Source organism: Urocampus carinirostris, chromosome 17, assembly GCF_059441175.1.
Source record: "Urocampus carinirostris isolate Australia breed hairy pipefish chromosome 17, RoL_Ucar_1.0, whole genome shotgun sequence".
Classification (NCBI taxonomy): domain Eukaryota; kingdom Metazoa; phylum Chordata; class Actinopteri; order Syngnathiformes; family Syngnathidae; genus Urocampus; species Urocampus carinirostris.
The window spans coordinates 13,093,350-13,108,571 of NC_142365.1; the positions used below are offsets into that span (position 1 = coordinate 13,093,350).

Below are 15,222 nucleotides of genomic sequence, written 5' to 3' on the forward strand. Positions count from 1 at the left end.
AATAGGTTCGCTATTTCCTGTGGAGCGCCTTGGGCAGGTACAGCCTGGCAGCACAAGACAGCCTGTTTTTTTGGGCAGGGGTTTGCTCCCCAACATGAAACAGCGTCATCCTGGTATTCAGAAATTAGCCGGCTCTTGGCATTGAGGGGCAGTGGCGTATGTGTGTTCCAATACAGTACAGATGGGTGGGGGAGTAGGTGGTTGGTTCCCTTAACCCAGGGGTCGGGAACCTATGGCTCGCGAGCCATATATGGCTCTTTCTATGAGTATCTGTGGCTCAGAGACAAATTTGATTGCATGCAAAATTTCTCCATCTTGTTCAAAACTTGAGTCGTCTATCCTATTCAGGTACACGCAAAGCCAAATCAAAGCTAAATATCACTGTATTACTTCGCAGTATATATAGGGCACGTTTTTCACTACAATTTACAGTCAAGGTGTCACACAAAAAAAGGGGGAAAAAAAACTCGTGTTCGCTGTACAACGCTAAAGAATCCTTTATATAAAAGTTCACTATATCATCTGTGTTCAGTGTTCAGATACCTTATGATGAATCCACAGAACTGTAAATACGCCAAAACACCGGAAGAGAACTTAGTCATTTGATTGGGTGAGTGGGAGGGATGGGTGGAGCTATGCAAAAAGTACAAGCATTCCCTCCCATCTCTCGCCAAAGGTAAGCACATAAGGCTCCCTATTCTCCGAATGTTGTGACGTTTTTACACAATAACTGCTCGCATCTGGTTTTGAAACCAATATGTATGAAAAAAAGGGTCAAAAGGAGTTTAACTGATCTTGAGTAATTGCAAGAAAGAGACAAGTTTAAAGTGGGTTGTTGATTTTGGGACAGGGGCTCTGGCATTATTCTCTTTTCATCATTTTTATCAAATCATCAAAAATAAATGTGCTGAAGACTAAGCTTTTGTCTGGGGCGCGGGTTTAGCAATTTAGTCAATTTGTCTCATAATATATGGTGTGGCTCTTTCCCAAAATAAAATTAATATTTTTTGCTTTTATGGCTCTTTGAGTCAAAAAGGTTCCCGACCCCTGCCTTAACCACTAGGTTTCCTATGGTGTGTCTTGGGCAAGTACAGCCTGGTGGCGCCTATCCCTGTCCAGGCCTGGTCACGAACCGGGGACCTTTTGCGTGTTGGGCGAATGTGCTAACCACTGCACTACGGAAACACTGATGCTATACTCTAAATCAGAATATGCATTGAATAACTTTATTTTATTTTTTTTAAAGAGAGAAGCCTAGCCAACACAAATGAAACAATTGAAATTTTAGGCCTGACCTAGGCCGAAATCCGGGTAGGGCTCCAACTCGGGCTTGGGCATGATGAAAGTCTGTGAAAGGTGAACAGTGTGTTAGCGAGGGATAACTGTAATTATTAGGGACGCACCGATTTTTTGGCACAGAAGATCTCTTGCACGAAAACACCAAAAACAAAAGCGCACTTTGGAGGATATGCGAGTAATACCGCACTATCATCGCCATCCATTCCCTCTTTCTCCGATTTTTTTTCACTATTCACTGTCCTGTCCATTAAAACCTAAAATGTCCCATAAAGTTGAAACGAGAAAAAATGGGAGGACTGCTTTGAAATTTTGAAATACACTTGTCTTGTTTGTATTTTAGATGCCTCAGCAATTATACCTAACTCCTTAATGTTCCTGTAAAATCCGCCTAAAATCCCAATCCAAGACGCACCCAAAGTAAATTGAATGCTCTTCTTCAACTATTTAGAGAATATGGGCGGTTTTATATAATCAGAGTTGGAACACAAAGAAGTAGTAGGTTCCTATTCTTGCCTGAATTATGTTTTGCAATTAAATGCCTGAAAATGAGTGTAGCATGGGTATCGTAGCTGGAAAGCAGGCGAGACAATAGCTTGAAGCCTTACCTTATACCTTGTCAAATTTGATCACAATCTAAAAAACTAAACCTCATATTTTAGAAATGTTTCTTTGGGTAGGTTTAAGCGTTTGCAAAAGTGGTCATTTGGAGACAAACATTTTTCAAGACTAAAACATTTGCTAATGTGTATTGTACTTTGCCCATTTTTTTAGACATTGTGAAAGAGTTGTAAACATTTGATTTCTATTTCTGAGTCTCTATCACTATTGTGCACATTTGCGCGTAAAAATGGTGCGTAAAAATGAGTCACTAGTGGTGTACGCACCTCTTATTTCAGTGTGTGTTTTGAATACAATAGGGACATTTCGATTTATTCAGAATTTCATTGGATAACCAATGTGTCAATCATCAGTCGAATACAGGCCCGTATGGGCAAATGTAGGCTGTGAACCTGTGGAGTCTGCAATTGGCCGAAAACGATGTCAATCAAAAGTTCATTTGCTAACGGCCTGCAGAAACTAATTTTACTAGTCTGTTTATTTGTAAACGGGAATTATGGGGCTGAGCAGACAGCTAGCAACAAGGAACGTCCATCGATGTAGAGATGCTTTTCAGCATATTTTTTTTTTGCCTGTCTGTATCATTGTGTGTTTTGGATTCAATATTTTACACAGTTGGATTCACTAGACCAGGGGTGTCAAACTGGTTTTAGCTGGGGGCCACAAATGCTATAAAAAATCTCACGGGGGTCGGACTAGTAAATTAAAGAGAAAGTGAGAGGGAGAAAAAGACAGAGAAAGAGAGGGAGGCAAAGAGAGATTGATAAACAGATAGGGAGAACATGGTAACAGTGAGAGAAAAAGAGAGAGCAGAATAGAGATATGAATGGAGAAGAAGGGGGAAATGAATATCGAGAGAAAAAGAAAGTGAAAAAGAGAGATAAAAAGAATGAGAAGTGAAAAAAAAGAAAGAAAAAGAGTCAGCAGGAGAAAAAAAGACAAAGTGAGGTGAGAGAGAGAGAGAGGTCGAAAAAGGGAAAGAAAGAGGGTGAGAAAGAAAGAAAAATCAAAAGAAAGAGATATAAAGTGTAAATTAAAGAGAGAAAAGAGAAAGAGAGCAAGACAGAGAAAAACAAAGAGTTAGAGAGTGAGCGAAATAAAGAAAAGAGAAAAAGAGAGAGAAAGAGAGACTGAACAGGAGAAAGAAAAAGAGGGAGAAATGAATAAAAAAGAAGTGAGTCAGATAAAAATACTTTGGTGACATCCGGTGGAAATATTTAAAACTACAGCTCATTTTCCTCTTGCGCTTCTCTCACTGTTGTCTTGCGGGCCGGATTTAAACCATTGGTGGGCCTGATCTGGCCCGCGGGCCGCCTGTTTGACACTTGTGCACCAGACTCTTGCGGATATAGGGAGACTATGGTTGCGTACTATCATCAAATAGGATGGCTGCAAGACAACTTCTTTGATGACTCGGCTTTGTAGTTCACGGGTATCTTGTTTCAGACTGATCGTGATGTTTCGGTGATGAGTAGATTTTGAAATAGACATCATATCTTCAATCCCGAGAGTTGAAGCCTTCCAGTGATTTAATGTAATTCAGTGACTAGTGAGATGGTATTTGCTTCTTAACAACGTCGGGCCGTCGGAACGTTGCGGGGTTAATCCCTGGCACTTTGTTTTTCAGTCTTTTGGTTCCTTTCCGTAGGACTATTCGAGGAAGACCTTAAAGCGAACCAGGAAGTTCATGGTGGACGGCGTGGAGGTGAGCGTGACAACCTCCAAGATCATCAGAGATGATGAGATGAAGAACGAGGAGATGAGATTTCTCAGGTATGCGGAGGAGCCTCGTCGGAAAAAAAAAGGAATGTTTGACCTGATTGTGCTGATAAAAGTGAATGGTGTGTCTCAAACTTCCAAAAGTATGCAAATGCCACAGCCATTTGTTTCCCTTGCAAAAATGTACCAGCAGAGTCTGCATACATTTAACCAATGGTTTTATATATATGTATATATACACACACACACACATGGTCCCATTCTTATGGATGAGTTATTCACGCCACTTAGTGGTAGAATTTTGGCATTACATATTAACGATGGCAATTACGGTTCTTTTAGAGAACTGGCTTTTTGGCTCCTGGACGGCTTTTAAAATCGTTTTTGTTGTTTTAACCCATCTATTACCAATTACGACGTATTAGTATGCATAAAATGACTTGAGAAAAGTGGGGAATGAAGCAAAAAAAGACAAAAAAAACTAAAGAAGAAGAAAGTAAGAGAAAAAAGGAAGACAATAAAAGCAAAAAAAAAAAAGGTTGAAAAATAGAAGAAATAAATAAGTACTCTTTCTCTCTCTCCTTCCTCTTTCCCGCCCTGCTGCTCTCTTTGGCTTTCTCCCTTTTATCTCCCTCTCTCCTGATTTCTCTCCTTTCTCCTTGTCTCTGTCACTCTCTGTTTTTTTTTCTTTATCTGTCTGTCTCTCTTATTCTTTGTTTTGTTCTTCTCTTCTCACTCTTATATTTTTCTCTATGTTCCTATTTTCCCTCATTTTCTTTGTGTATGTTTTCTTCTATTTTTCTTTTTTGTCTCTTTCTTGCCCTTTTTCTGTCTTTGTCTTTTTATTTTCTATTTCTCTTTCGCTCTCACTTTCTCTTCTGTTTCTTTCTTTCTCTGTTTTTCTCTCTGTACTTCTCTATTTCTTTTTCTCTTTCTTTCACTTTTTCCCTTTTTATCTCCCACTCTTTCACATTTTCTTCCTCTTTCTTTCTCTTTATTCTACCAATCTGGCCCCCATGAGAGTTTTTTTTTCTACCATGTGGCCCCTGAGCTGATATGTGTCATTGAATATGCAATTTGATGCACTTTGTTGTTTTCTTGTGTTTTGAGGCGTCAGGAGCTTCGTGAGCTTCGAATGATCCAGAAGGAAGAACAGCGATCTATTGCTCAGTTACAAGCCAAACAGGAAACGCAGAAGGAGCAAATGCACAAGCGCTTTGATCAGGAATTGAGCGTAAGTTACAAGCTGAAGCATACTGTAATCCCTCAATCATTATCCCAGATTGCATGTGGGTGCCGGTCGACATATTTTTGCCAGGCCAGGCAGCTCGTTTTTGCTGTTCTGCCCACCAAGAGTAAACTGCACCCGTGCGGCCACGGTGCATTATCCCTGATTCCATATTGCTGAGGTTAGGGGCCGGCAGACACATTTCCGATGGTCTCGTTTTCCGTTAATGTATACCTGACTAAAATGAACAGCACCTGTGCCTCCAAAATGCATTATCCCCGATAATGCTGGGAGCAGGGAGCGGCAGAAGGCAGTTGTCAAGTTTAAAACTTGAGTAAGCATTCAAAATAAGGGGAGAAGACATCAATAGATTTTTCCTTGCAAGGAGGACAGGGGCAGAAGCCCTCAGATGACATCTTCAATGGCACAAAAGCAGATAAACCTCAAAGGTTTGGAAATTAATAAATGGCAACAGTGACAATGATGTAAATAGTGTATGATAATTAAAATAGTGTGTAATATAATAGTCAACACAATGAACACTTAGCCAAAATAACAAGCAACTGCACACAAAAATGAGTAGACAAAATAATTAACCTCCTTGGCAACCTCATAACACGAAGCAAAGAAACAAACAACAAATGATTTATTTAACAGCTGTTTTGTCAGGGGGCGTGCCATTTCTGCCTCACTTAAAATCAAAAGTACAGTTGTGGCTGCAATCCATTATCCACAATCCCATATTGGTGTAGGCGGGGACCACCAGAGCCCTTTTTTCCCGGGTTCAGGCCATTGTCGTCTGCCTAAAATGAACTGTACTGTTTTTGCTGCATGCCACTATCCCAAATCCATATTGGTGTAGGCTGGGACCAGCAGATAACATTTTTTTCGGTTCAGGTTCCTTAAGCTTGTCATTGTGGTCTGCCTAAAATAGACTCCACTGGTTTGGCTGCAACTCACTATCCCCAATCCCATGTTGGTGTAGGCTGGGACCAGCAGAGCCCATTCTTTTTCGGTTCGGGACCCTGAATGCCTAAAACGAACTCCACTGTTTTGGCTGGGATCTGTTATCCCCAGTCTACTATTGCTTAGAACAGGGGCCGAGAGAGAGACAATTTGTGTCATTCGTGGCAGCTCTTTCTTACATTCTTTCCGCCTAAAATTAACAGCACCCGTGCGTCCGCAATCCATTATCGCTAGGCGACTTTTGCCAGCAGAGCGCATGTTAAAAAATTAGGGATAACTTTGCAGATTTTGGCATATTGGGGGATTCTAGTCCCTTGTAACCGTGATAATCGAGGGTTTGCAGTATGCGATTTCTTTCAACGGGCTATAACTAATCATTGTAATTCCAATTCCCGTTCACAGTCCAAGAGAAAGTATTACGACGTGGAAATGGACAACCTGGAGAAGAATCAGAAGCAGACCATTGAGAAAATGGAGGCGGATCACCAAAACAGACTCAAAGAGGAGAACAAACGCATTAAAACCGAGCAGCAGCGGGAATACCAGAAGTTCCAGGATCTTCTCAAACAGAAGAAAAAAGAGGTATGAAACCCACATGTCACTTCGTATTTTCCCCAAACCAGTAACCATTTTTTTTACCCACCGACACGATACTATCCTGCTTCTGGATACCGATAAATAATAACTTTTTTCTTTTAACTGCATGCTGTAAAAAAACACACTCAAAATCGAATTATTTTATGTGTCTCTTTTTGTCTCCATAATTAGTAGTAATGCAGAGACGAGAGATTGACTTTATGAAACGGTTAATTAAAGCCTCAATTTATAGTTTTTGACCACTAGATGGCACCGTGTTGTCTGGTACGAGCGATGGCCAGTGATACACGGTGTAACGTGGCTTCAGGATGCCGGACAAACATGGCGCCGACTTAAGTAGGGATTCCTCCGTGTAAAAGAAATACAAATTTCTCAACCAATGACATTTTATAGAAATTAACATTGGTTTGATAGTTTTTTTATGGGTAGTATTCAAATCAGTGTTTTTTTGTTTTTTTTGACTGAAGTTAGTTTTTTTTGTACCACTAGGAGGCACTACATATTACACACTCTTAGAAAAAATGATAGAAACAATCTAAATTATTACCATTAAAAATACAAATACAAACCAAAAAGTGTTAAAAGTTTTCAAAAGTAAATGCAGAAAAAAAAAATACGTTCAAATATTTTCAAAATAAAAAAAACAAAATAATAAATAAATTTAAAATAATTAAGAAATAAACTACTAAAAATAAAAAAACTAAATACATACTTACATATTTAGAGTAAATGAATAATCAAAATAAAGATAAAGAAAGGATATACAACCTAAATAAAGAACAATAAAAAAAAAAGAAAATAAATACAAACAAAATAAGTATTTAAAAACTTAAGAACAAAATAAAACAATTGTAGTAATAAGGTGAAGTCGTTTTATTTGTACAGCCCTAAATTACAAGAAGTCTCAAAGGGCCACACAGACCACAGACTAAATGCTGAGTCAGCTTTTTTGGCATTTTTCACATCTAGGGTAACTTACTTAACTGCTTGTAAAATATAGTGTTTATATGCAATGTCATTCTTGTCTAGTCATATTGATTTGTATGGACCTTAATCACAAGAAGTCTCAAGCAGACCACAGACTAAATGCAGAGTCAGCTATTTTCGGCATTTTTCACATCAAGGATAACTTCACTGCCTGTAAAATATAGTGTTGATACTCAATGTCATTCTGGTCTAGTCAAGTCATTTAAATTCGTACTCAAATAACATGAAACTAAATCAATCAGTAATAAAGGAATCTATAATCCGTCCATACTGTATATTCCAGACTAAAAGGCAAAACTTTAAAATGGTATCACTAGAAGGCACTCTATCACACACTGTCCCTTTAATAATTAATTTCTGTGTAATTCATAACAAAATAGTGTTATGAGCACCATAACACTGACATATAATTATTGCAGAAACTGCTTATTAATATGGATGTGAAAACACGTCACTTCTAACCATTAACGTCACACATGGCTAAGAAAAGTATTCCTCATTCCTATCAAATGCCATTATCTTAATTGTACACATCAGTACCTGAAATATATCAAAATAAATATACAAAATGCTGATACATACACTGCAAAAAATACTCTTACCCCAGAAACTGGCAGACATTTCAGAATTTTCCGCGGATCCGTGGATTTCCGCTGTTTTTGAACCCCAAAGGCATTCCGACTTTTTCACTTTTTCTCTTGCGTAGCAAACAAATTCAAAATCCGACTGTCTCACTCTTTCCTTTATTGCTCTGGCGCACCCTGGCGGCCGTTAGAAAAATTGGCCGCATTGTCGCACAAGCTGCAGGGACTGAACTGCATTTGAACTTATCTTGCAGTATTTACAAAAAAATCAGTTATGTGGGCAAATTATTTTAATCTTCTAAAAATGTTACTTAAATGATAAATATAAGCATGGTTTTGGACAAGTAAATTGCCTAAAACCCAGGTTTTTTTTTTTTTGGGGGGGGGGGGGGGTGGGGCGGGGGGTACCGCCCTGGTTTATTCCTGGACGCTGGATATTTCAGCTGAAAATGAAAATCTCCATTCTGATCCCTGTATAAATGTATTTTTTTTAACATCATTTAGTTTGTTTCTAGAATGAATAAGATAGAATTGGGTATTTATTTTAACTCCGATGTTATGTTGCCATCACCGAACCGATAATTATCATGCATCATCCGTCGAAATCAGTGTTAGGCTTGTTTTCTTTTGATCATTGAACGCTTGCAATGAAGAATGCTTGAAATGCCAGGGTGTTGCATTTGTGGTGGCTTTCCGGTGCATATTCTTAGAGGGAGGCCGACCAGGTTTTTGTTCCTTGAGTTCTACACCCTGGAGGGTTGGTCTGCTTAATGTCACAGAGGAGATTCTAAATAAAAAGAAAGGCCTCAGGGTTTTTTATTAATTAAAAAAAATCCTGAGGCACACAATCTGTTAAAAACTAATAATTACTGTCACCGGTTTTGATTTATTTGTTTTTCTTTGAAGCTTAAATGTCTAAAATTGTTCTAATCATTTGTAGTCACCGTGGCTCAAGAGGTAATCTAGTTTATTCATTCTGATTATTAAGTTAACTGTCATTTTTAATTTGACTATTTTTAACATGAATTTCAAGGTTAGGTATTTTATGATCTTGTTTATTGTTTTGTTCCCCCAACCAAAAAAGAAATCCAAAAATAAAAAAGTATCTTCCAATGAAACAAAAAAACATATTTATATTATTTATTTATTCAATTAAAAACCACAAAATCATGTAAAATACTTTTTATTTATGTTCTTTCTGTTGTTGTTTTTTTAGGGTTGTGACTAACAATCAATTTCATAATCGACGAATCGGTCGATTATTTTTCGAATAATTGATGAATCGGATTTCTGATTTCCCTCCTATTTTTTCAAATATTAAAGTTTTGGACAGATAGTGCACAAAACAAAATATTCTATGATATAAAACAATCAAAAAATGAAAAGTGTTTGTCAATAATTGGATAAAATATAAAACAAATGCATGTCATACACCTGCAAATAAATGTAAATGGTTTGCATTTATAAAGCGCTTTTCAAGACTTCCCAAAGCGCTTTACAACGTGCTCCACAGTTACCCATTCACACACACTCACACCGATAGCATTGCAGCCATGCAAGACAATTACCTGCTTATCAGGGGCATTAGGGATTCAGTGTCTTGCCCTTTCACATATAACACTAAGGAGCCCGGAATTGAACCTGAGACTTCTTGATCCCAAGACGAACGCTTTATCTCCTACTAGAAAATCACAATAACCCATCGCTGTTAAGCTATTTCCAGAACCTGTTGTGAGTTCCTCAGCTGTTCCTAGGGGGCTGCATGGTGCCTGCAAGCACCACGCCTGTACTACAAATTACATCGACTAGTGGTGAAATATTATGCAGTGTCCCTTCAACAATTGGTCCTTCGAGCCGGATTCCATCCAGCGACCTAAGGCCACTTAACTAATTAGTTATTCTCCCTTTTTCATCTCTACAGGTAAAGCAGTCTGTTGAAAAGCTACCGAGAAGTGAGCGCAAGGAACAATTGAAACTACGAATGAACGCCTTCCAAGAAGCTCGGCTACACGAGGTCAGCACTGTTACTAATGACTGTATTAAAGGGTGACTAGTCACCGACTCTTTTAATGATTAGTCGAGTGATCGGATAATATATATTTTTTTCTTGAATTTAATATGAATCTGATTCAATAATGTGGTATGTGGATAAAAAACACGAGAAAAATGGTTACAATGCAAATACCTATTTTATTGAATATACTGCAGATTTGTACCAAAATTAAATAAAAATGCCCTAAAACCAATTAGTGCTCGGTCAGTAGAGATATAAATCTGTAAAAAAAAAAAAAAGCATTTTTAGGGGGAAGCTAATAAAAAGTTAAATTCAAGTAAACGTTATCCTTTTAAATTAAGAACAGGCACATTAGCAGCAGTGGAACAACAAATAAAAAATTTTTTTCCCAAGTGTTCCAAAAACGTCCTGCAATACCTTGCAATACCTTGCCGTACCTTGCGAAGTAGAAAAATTGATTTCTTTATTTATTGCTCCAGAACAAACCCAATTAACAGGCTCAAGTATTTGTGAGTCCTGTACTTTTTACAGACATCTTTTGGACTGTGAAATTATACTTTTAAAACAATCTTGCTGTTTAATTGCACAACTGTATGGATTGAAGACAGAAATTTGAATGATACTTCGCCGCCATCATCTGGATTTTATGGAAAATGGCATTGAACTTCTGGTCCTGTCCCTTTGACACCCCTGCCTTAAATGATCATGCATCACAGAGGTAGCGCCATGATATGCAAGGTCTGCTTTGCAAGTAGTCTTTTTATTTGCCCTATACAGGCTGATATGTTCCAACCTTAGAAGTTCTGTTTTGATAGATGATGTTGATGCACGTTTTCTGTATATTTCTGTTACCGCTTGAAAGAAGTGCTATTGGACATGAGTGATCTCAACCGAGATTATATTAATGTAGAGATGCCTCACTCTGTTGGAAAAAAGCGTCTGCTGACAATAGTCAACAATTATAACCATTGTCGGCTATTTCTATAATCGATTTTTGTCGACAACTAATTGTTGCAAACGTACGTGAGGTACGAGCAATGGACTCCATTTTTTTACATGTCGTCGGTTTCTCCTTCAGGAGGAAGAGTTCCAATTAGCGCAGAAGACCTACCTGGACTCCACCATCAACCGAATCATCTTTGAAAACAAGAAAGAGATTGCCGATACCGAGCGCGATTGTCTTTACAAGAAACAGCAACTTATACGAGGTGGGACAAATGAGGGGTAGAGGGCTTCGCCAGGGTTTTCTCCGGTTTACTGTTCTTCCTCGTCTTTACTCAGATCGCGAATCTTCCATTTGGGATTTGGAGGGGAACAGCCTCCATGAGAAACATCAGCTTCTCAAGCAGCAGCTCAAGGAGCTTTATTTCCAGCATCGCCATCTACTTCTCAAAAAGCATGACAAGGTAACGTCTAGTGTAGGTAAGGGGTCACCATCATGGTGCCCAAGAGAGAAAGATAGCCCCTTAAAGGAGCTGTACGGAATTTGGAACCCATCTCCTGGCTTGTGTCTTCATTGCAGCGTCAGCTTATTAATGTTGTGCATGCAAGTACGTGCATTTCTTAGACGCGTTCGGATAAACTCTTCTTGATGATAATAAGTAAATACGTAGACGAATACTTGATTAAAATATATGTATGAATCCCGTATTTATTCGCGATAACCCACTTTTTTTTTCACTCAAATAAGAACTCTGTTTGCGTTATACATGGTTTTACCGTATTTGTGAAATGATTAATCAGTCGTGAAATGACGCTGACCACAATCGCAAAACATCGGTTTCAGGGGGAATCGAACCCAAGTCGCAGCAGTAAGAGTGCCAAATCCTAACCACTGGATCACCAGACTGCTGCGACCCGGGTTTAATTCCCATTGCATCCAACCAGAAAGTTCACGCTGAGGAAAATCTAATAACCAAATAAAAACTTAATAAATACAAATAAATAAGAGTATATGTGTATGTATATATATATAATTTAAAGTAAACTAAATAAACTAAAACCATGGACAGATTTTAACTGCCTCGCCAGCGGTTTATTATTGCGATTTTGTTTTTTTTAGGAAATGTGATTTCCAAACGGCATCAGAAATCATATGCATGATCAATTTTTCTAAAAATCCTTTTTAAATTAGCCTATATTTGATATTTAAATGACTCTGTGCCCTTATACAACAAGATGTTTTAATGGTTGACTGAGCTATTTTACTCTAAATCCAATAATTGCTCCTTGGTAATAACATAGTTATAACTTAAAGGTGGTGTATGTAACTGCAAAATATTCTACTTGCTAATGCCATCTTCTGGCTGAAATAATCATTGCCGTTCTTTTTGTTGCATGTGCAAGTATGTGAAATTCTTATACGCGCTTGAATAACTTCCTTTTTGGGGGTTTCGATTTGGCATTTGGACTGTATTTGAAACATGCTGTTTCTTACTTTCACCATTTTCATCCAGAGACTACAACCACGTGCGAGATATCACTCATTCCCCCGCTCACTCCTCAGTCCCTTCAGCATAATGCGCTTCATGGCCAGAGCACCAATGTTAAAAGCAGATAGGTTTTGTAAAAATTTAATAAAGGCTCTTTGAACTCAGTTGGGACACAAATTTAATACCAGGGTTGGGTAGGGTTACTTTAACTTGATTACTTTCAATTACTTTTGGATTACTCCAATACCAAATATGCTAATAAAAGACAAAATAAACTAAATATGAATAAATCTATGACTCACAACACGTGGTAAGCTTTCTCTCCTGGCTTTGATCTCTTTGATCTCCGGCAAAACTAACATGAAATGCGACAGAAACAAAATGAAAATCAATCCAAACAGCTTGCCAACATCATTTTTGCCGTTCCATGTATTCCGTTACTCCCCAAGCCTGCACAAAATTTAGTCATTTTATTCATATTTAGTTTCTTTTGTCTTTTATTAGCATATTTGGTATTGGAGTAATCCAAAAGTCATTGAAAGTAATCAAGTTAAAGTAACCCTACCCAACCCTGTTTAATACAGACAATATTTAATTTTAAAACTTTTTAAGGACGCCTCAAACTATGCACCCGTCTTTCAAGTTATTTTAGTAATGTATATGAAACGAGTAACCCTTAATTTGTTGCAAAAAAGTAGCTGTCCACTTTGAAAATGCCGCTTCCGATACCAGCCACCGATACCCCAATTCCATTTGCAACCCAGGAGAAGGAACACATGCAGAGCTACAACCAGCGAATGATCGAGATTTTGAAAGCACGCCAGCAACAGGAGAAGAACCGACTGCCCAAGATTCAGCGCAATGAAGCCAAAGCTCGAATGGCCATGTTTAAAACAAGCCTGCGTGTCAACGCAAGCGGCAGCAGCAGCGCCGAGGACCGGGAGAAGATCAAACAGGTACTGTTTTCAAATCTGCTGCATCTCAATGTCTTTTTTCCGCTTTTATTTATGTTTATTTTTCTTTATTAAACACAAATACTTGGTTCTGACTATTTGGGGTTAACTCTATAAATTGGTACCTGATACAATGCTGTTCAAAATATTAGCCGAATAATTTTTCATTGTTACATGCCAGACAAGTTACCAGTAGGTGCAGTAGATTCTCAGAAAACAAACAAGCCCTAGCATTCATAATGGGCACTCTCCGAAGGCTGTGCAATTGGGTGTGTGTTAGGAATTCATTATTAAAATGTATCGTTTACCAAATTGTTCGAATTAGTTATCTGACTCAATTAACCAAACATAACTTTCATTCACCTAACAAATGCGTGCTCTTTTCTTGATGTGAAAAGATGGACAAGAGGCCCGCATTTCCACATGGGGGCAGAATTAATTTCCTAAATAAATTAACTAAGTGAACTCCATCGGATTAGCCGAATTAGTGTCGCTCGAGTCTCCATCAAGCCCCCTCTCTCTAACTTCCGCCTTTCTCGATCTCTCTCGGCCCACGTTTTTTTCCGCAAGCTGGCGCGTCGGCTCCTCCCATGGGCGCGCCAGGAAAGCCCCCCACGTGGGCTCCATCATCCCGGAGAAGAGCGTCGCAGTGTCTGTCCTTGTGCGTCTGGCCTTCTCCGTCAGAGTCCTGTTATCAAAATTCCCCAACCAAAATATTCCGCATTTGGAACGGCGTGACCTGAAGCTCACTCAGTGAAAATCACTCGATAAATGTAACTTGTATTTAATAAAATCCTTTATAGTAAAATGTATAAAATCCTTCATGTGTTAAAAAAAAATAGTGTCTGCTGTTGACTGTACAAACTCAACACTATTTTGTATTTCCCAAAAACGGTAGGATTTAGCAATCCTAACATATAGTTGCGTGGCCAGTTTTTTTATAACTGTTTCACATCTGTGTAGAGTCAACTAACTTGTGGCACCTTTCAGTCGCGATTTCACTCCATAATTGCTCAACAGCATTCAACAATTCATTTACATTTCTTGGTTTTGCTTCACACAGCATTTTGGAGTTCTCGATTGGATTGAGATCTGGGGGTTTGGGCTGGCCACTCCATAACATTAATTTTATTGGTTTGGAACCAAGACTGCCCTGCAACTGGCTGGCAACCAGTTCAGGGTGTCCCCTGCCCACTGCCCGAAGATAGCTGGGATGGGCTCCAGCACCCCCGCGACCCTACTGAGGATAAGCGGTGCAGATAGTGGATGGATGGATGGATGGAACCAAGATTTTGCTCATCTACTGGTGTGTTTGGTATGCTAACAGCTTCATGCTTACGGCTACATGCTAACAACAGCCAACATCCAGCCCCAACTGTCACAATTGCCTCTGGAATTGTTTAGTTTTGTATTATTGTTATATTATTGAAAATGTTTGGTCACAACATCTAACAAATGAGAAAAAAAGAAGGAAAAGTGAAGGAAAAGTGGAGGAAAAGGGAAAAAGAACAGTAGAAAGAGGATAAAATGAAGAAAAAGATTGTTTTAATAAAGGGCAAAATTAAGGATAAAAATACTTTCTTGGATGATTCCATTACTTCATCGATGATATCCCATGATTTTGCAATTGGGCACCATAACAATTGTGTCCTATTTCAGTTTTCCAAGCAGGAGGAGAAACGGCAGAAGACTGAGAGGCAGAACCTTCAGACCAAACACGACAACCAAATGAGGGAACTGCTCGATCAGTGCAACGCCAACAATCGAGAGCTGCAGCAGCTGCAGGTACTCTTCTTATTCTTTCAGCATTAATTGTGTTTTTTCA

General features: G+C 38.6%; 1 protein-coding gene across 1 annotated transcript in view; it reads left to right on the top strand.

The window, feature by feature from the left end:
• stk10 (serine/threonine kinase 10) overlaps positions 1-15,222 on the top strand; it is an 84,510-nt gene that overhangs the window by 62,801 nt on the left and 6,487 nt on the right. The window contains exons 11-18 of the mRNA XM_088320492.1: positions 3,566-3,690; positions 4,747-4,870; positions 6,233-6,412; positions 9,920-10,012; positions 11,091-11,220; positions 11,294-11,418; positions 13,209-13,400; positions 15,057-15,182. Coding sequence (XP_088176618.1) covers positions 3,566-3,690; positions 4,747-4,870; positions 6,233-6,412; positions 9,920-10,012; positions 11,091-11,220; positions 11,294-11,418; positions 13,209-13,400; positions 15,057-15,182 — 1,095 coding nt within the window. The remainder of the gene's footprint in view (positions 1-3,565; positions 3,691-4,746; positions 4,871-6,232; positions 6,413-9,919; positions 10,013-11,090; positions 11,221-11,293; positions 11,419-13,208; positions 13,401-15,056; positions 15,183-15,222) is intronic.